This window comes from Aulonocara sp. 'chitande type north' Nkhata Bay, linkage group LG23 (genome assembly GCF_057382095.1).
Source record: "Aulonocara sp. 'chitande type north' Nkhata Bay isolate Kocher_YH1m ecotype deep benthic linkage group LG23, A_spYH_male_GT1.1, whole genome shotgun sequence".
In the NCBI taxonomy this organism is placed as follows: Eukaryota; Metazoa; Chordata; class Actinopteri; order Cichliformes; family Cichlidae; genus Aulonocara; species Aulonocara sp. 'chitande type north' Nkhata Bay.
This window is the reverse complement of record NC_141365.1, coordinates 23,934,001-23,938,902: the sequence shown is the minus strand read 5'-3', so window position 1 is coordinate 23,938,902 and position 4,902 is coordinate 23,934,001. Positions and strand designations below refer to the sequence as shown.

The following is a 4,902-nucleotide window of genomic DNA, read 5'->3' as shown; positions in this document are numbered from 1 at the left end:
CTGATACTTCAAATTTTCCTCAATTTTTTTAAGAACACACTACACACCATGCTGGGATATAAAATACAATTTTATGTCAAACTTTGGCATTTTTCATAGCTTCAACTAGTGATGGGACGTTCTGTATCGAGGCTTCGGAGCGTGTGTCGAGTAATGGAGGGGGCGTTTCCGCGAAGCGCGTATCGAGGCTTGCTTCATTTATGGGAGGAGCTGAAAATGATGACGTCCGAAGCCTCGCTGCCCGGCTGTACCACGTGACTGGTTCATGAAGTGGTTCGAACTTTGCCGCGAGATATGACAGCGATATAAACCCCTCAGACTTCATTCAAAAATGTGGGTGTTTGATGGAGAGTTGCGGTTAGTGAGAGTTTGGAGACCGTATGGAGGTTTATGAGAGTGAGGAAAGTCAGGAGAGAATGGAGCCAGCTAAGAAGAGGAGGATGTCCTCCCCTGTGTGGGAACATTTTGATCTTATTCCTCCCAACAAGGTATGTAAATTTCTACAGAAGATGTATTTTCATGATACTGATGGTGCAATACAATTTATGTTGAGCTGTCTTGACTTTTGTACAAGGTGAAGTGTTTGCTATGTGCCAGGGAGCTGGGATATAACAGCAACACCTCATCCATGCTTAGGCACTACAGAGCTTTGCATGAGAATAAGGGGGACACCGATCGTGGAGCAAGACCAGGTGAGCCATCAAATGCAATGATAATATAGCATGCAGTAATGTTACTAAATGATATAACAATATTATACAACTGTTATAAGTTACGTGTGTGATATTTATATTTGTGCTTTATCTTTATTGTCTTTCCTCAGGAGAACAATCTCAAATAGATGAAGACCTGGTCAGCATGGTGATTGAGGACTCCCAGCCATTTAGCATTGTGGAGGACAAAGGATTCAAAAGATTTGTTAAATCATTAAATCCTAGCTATGTTCTCCCCACTAAAAAGGTCATAAAAGCAGTGAAAATTTAGTTTTTACAGAATAAAATGTGAACAGGCAGGACTGAGGCTCAAAGCCTCAGTGTGTAGCTGTCCATACCTCAACGTTACAAAAGCACAACCACTGTCCACACCCCAACCACACCTCACCTCACAGTAAATGATCATTTCCATTTCAAGCATTTCCAAATAATCATTTCCCATACTGCCACTATAAATATACACAGTATACTGCCATCACTACAATATACATGTTTTACACACTCCTTTTGTTGTTGACATTTACAGGCTGTGTGCAAAATGCCACACTCTTCAAATTCATGCCAGCTATTATTTTTACGTCCAGTAGGTGTCCTGCTAGAGCAAATGAAGCTTCATGAAGCTTCGCGTTGGAGTGAACCAATTGGATGAAAAGCTTCAGTGCTTCATGGGGCTTCATCTGCCCATCACTAGCTTCAACTAAAGAAATGGAACAAATTATGTTTTCACAACACTGTTTTGAAGAAATGAGCATAGACTTGAGACTTTTGCTCGTGTTTGTACTAGAGATGGCACGATACCACTTTTTTATGTCCGATACCGATACCGATATCATAAATTTGGATATCTGCCGATACCGATATGAATCCGATATAGTGTTTTTTAATCAACAAAACTGTTTTTTAAAATATCTTGCTGCATTTTGCAAGTCTGCAAGTTCATACTCAAGTTTAAAACAACAACTACACTAAAGCTATTCTGTTATACCTGTATACAAAAAAAATATTTCATAGTTCAGCAATACTGACCTACACCATCCTCCCTATTCTGGTATTTTAAAGAGTACTTAGCTTAAATATTAAGCAACCTAACTAATAGGGTTCCAACTCCCAGCAACAACAAAAATAAATAAATAAAAAATAGGGAACCACCCCTCACGCTCCACCTCATGATGCTTAATCGACGTAATCAACCTTAATTTGATGCAGTGTGAAAAAAAATGCACAGAAATCAATTATTTTTCAAGAAATATTAAATAGATTCAACATCTTTCTTCAACAAAATTGCAGACTGCACAGATGGTACCTTCCCAAAGGAAAAAGTACTATAGCTTACTAGGGTATATATATTAGACTTAATAGTCACTATATACAGTAATTGACTTCTATTCATTTTACATCAAATTAAAACTTTGTGTGTCAGATAATTATTTATTAAAAGCTAGACATTTTAAATGAGAATAAGAAAGAAAAGTATGTCTTTGTGCCCCCTTTTCCCAGTTAATGCCCTATCGGCCCCCCTGGCTAAACTTTGCTAGATCCGCCCCTGCACAGTTACCAGCGTCAGCTACGTAGAAAATGATCCTGGTGTAGAAAGTAATATTAAATAAATTCTAACAACAGCTTATCAAGCTTAAACGTGCTGCTGTTGTTCAGCCGCTGGTTTCCTCTTTCTGGTGCAAAGTGGGCCAAAAACAAAGACGGACTCGCGACAGAAAAGCCGATCAGCTGATCATTTAAGCAGTTTCACGATTGAAGTAGCAGCCGGAGAGCGAGAGGCAGTCGCTCGTTAAGCTTAACGCAGGAATGCTTTACAAACATTCAGAGATGGACTTACACACTTGCTTTACTTCTCTCGGGGATAACTTTGTCGGAGATGAAATGCCAGGTTGCTAGCGAAGCTCCAAATGCTATCCAGACCACAGGTCCCGCATGCCACAGCCGCTCTATCACGTGATGCATACTGCTCCGACATGCTAGCGTTCTCAGGTGAGTTACGGCGTGTTGCAAGTTTTGTGAGGTGCTTTCGTGATATTTAATGGATCGGATTACATTTTTTTATTTTTCTCCGATATCCGATCCAGTCATTTAGGTCAGTATCGGACCGATACCGATACGTAATATCGGATCGGTCCATCTCTAGTTTGTACTGCTGTGCATCGTTCACCAAGAGAAGATGATGCATTTCTCTTGCCATAAAAATTTGGTATGAAGGAATAAATATGATTCGTATAAAGCAATTCAGACACTCAAGACATCTGGCTAGCACGCGGGAGTCAAAAGTAAGGAGTTCCTTTGAACAAAAGCAAGAAAGAGAATCCGATGTGAACAAAAGATTGGTACTGATTAGTATCTGGCTGCTGGTTTCATGCACATACTGGCATCATCTTTCCAGAATGCATGCATGCCATCCGTAATTTCTCTACCTGAGAAAATTGTACAGGTAAGGTCTTTTACCCTGGCAGGTGCCACTTCCTCTTAAACTGCCCCTCATATCAGACAGGCCACTTTGCTGTTGCAGGGCCTGGGTAGAGCACTGTCAACTGCTACGGTGGAATCAAGAAGCTACTTAGTGACTGCTTTTTCACTGTCTGGAAATTAAATCAACAGGTTTCTCAAGTGGTTTGGCCATGCTACACATTTTCAGAGTGACTGCGATTTAGAAACGGACCTTCAAACAGCTCAGTGATTCTGCTTTCCAAAGATTTTCTCACAGCTATAAAGGAAAGGCTACACAGTGAGACTGAGATTCAAGTAAATGTATAAAAAAATAAGTGCACTCAGTCTTGACATTTAAACTTTATTCTTGAAATTAATTGTTTAATGACTGTGATATGCCAAATATCAAATTCTTTAATCTCCATTTGTGGTCATGGTGGAAATATCTTGGATTTGAACTGATGAGGGCAGAATCATTTAGGTCAGTCACATGACTTTGCCATCACCACTAAGCTCCTGTTTTGGACACCACAGAACCGAATGTCCCCACAAATTTCTGTTGTCTCGTTTATTCACTTTCTCTGAATTCCCAAGTGGGATATTTAATTAAAAATATTTTAAGTTTTAGAACAACACAACTTGAACATGTCTAAAGCTTATGTTAATTGCAGACTTTATGTTAGGCATCTAATGGAAAATCCATAAAGTCCACTGACTTTGAGAGAACAGAACAGGAAATTCAAAAATAACTATATTGGCACCATATGGGGGTTTTAGGGCTGCTTCTCTAAATACCAGCTGTCTTTGCTTCTGAAACTGAGACAAGGATAGCAGTGAGAGAGAAGGATCTCTTCTCCGATCTGTTCACAATCACGCCTCATCTATAGTCTTCCCATCCCTGAACTGCATTTTAGCTCTTCGTCTTTAATCCATCCAATATACTACCCATGGCTGTGATCAGTATGGTGGTACGCAGTGTTGGTCAAGTTACTTGAAAAAAGTAATCAGTAACAAATTACTGATTACTTCCCCCAAAAAGTAATCCCGTTACTTTACTGATTACTTATTTTCAAAAGTAATTAATTACTTAGTTACTTGTTAAAAACACGATTTACAACCTGAATAGGTGATAAAGTGATGGCTCTTTCAGCCCAATTCTACTTTTTCTACATAATCCATCATACAAAATGTAATCAAATGGAAAAGTCTCCTTTTAAAACTTGTTTTATTAGTTTTAATATTTTAACTTTACGCATCAAGCAAAAATTTAATTATATGCAACATTCTCTGACTGGAAGAAATTTGTTTAATATTTAAACCTATTTTCTACACATTCCAGCACATAAAATAATTTTTTTGTGTTATTACTCACTCTTTCAAATAGATGCAAATAAAACACAGCAGAAAATAAATAAAGTCAAAGACTTTTGCTCTATTTTCACCTGTAAAGCAGGAGTAGGGTAGGCGGAGGTTTACATGGTGCAGGTGTGCTGCAGCGCTCAGTTCTCTGTGAGTTTCCCATTACGTCGTAGCGCACTCAGTGCTTGCTTGGAAGTTTAGGGGTTTTTTCGCTGTAAAAAGACGTTTTCTTCCCACATCAACGGACACTAATGTTTTTGTCACTTTTTACGGAATCAAACTCAAAATAAGGTCAGTACTTCCACGCTTTAAACGCTGCACGCTCATACTCTCTCCCGCACTCGATATTATTATCCATTGTTGATCTGCACCATTGACCACAGCTGTTGTCACG

The 4,902-nt window shown here is 39.0% G+C and overlaps 1 protein-coding gene across 1 annotated transcript; it reads left to right on the top strand.

Moving 5' to 3' along the window:
- The first annotated feature begins 207 nt into the window (after nt 1-207).
- On the top strand, nt 208-1,308 carry LOC147301854 (uncharacterized). The gene is made up of 3 exons (XM_086283422.1): nt 208-488; nt 575-692; nt 824-1,308. The coding sequence occupies exons 1-3, from the start codon at nt 381-383 to the stop codon at nt 982-984; spliced, it is 387 nt and encodes a 128-aa protein (XP_086139548.1). The 5' UTR covers nt 208-380; the 3' UTR covers nt 985-1,308.
- The last annotated feature ends 3,594 nt before the right edge of the window (nt 1,309-4,902 follow it).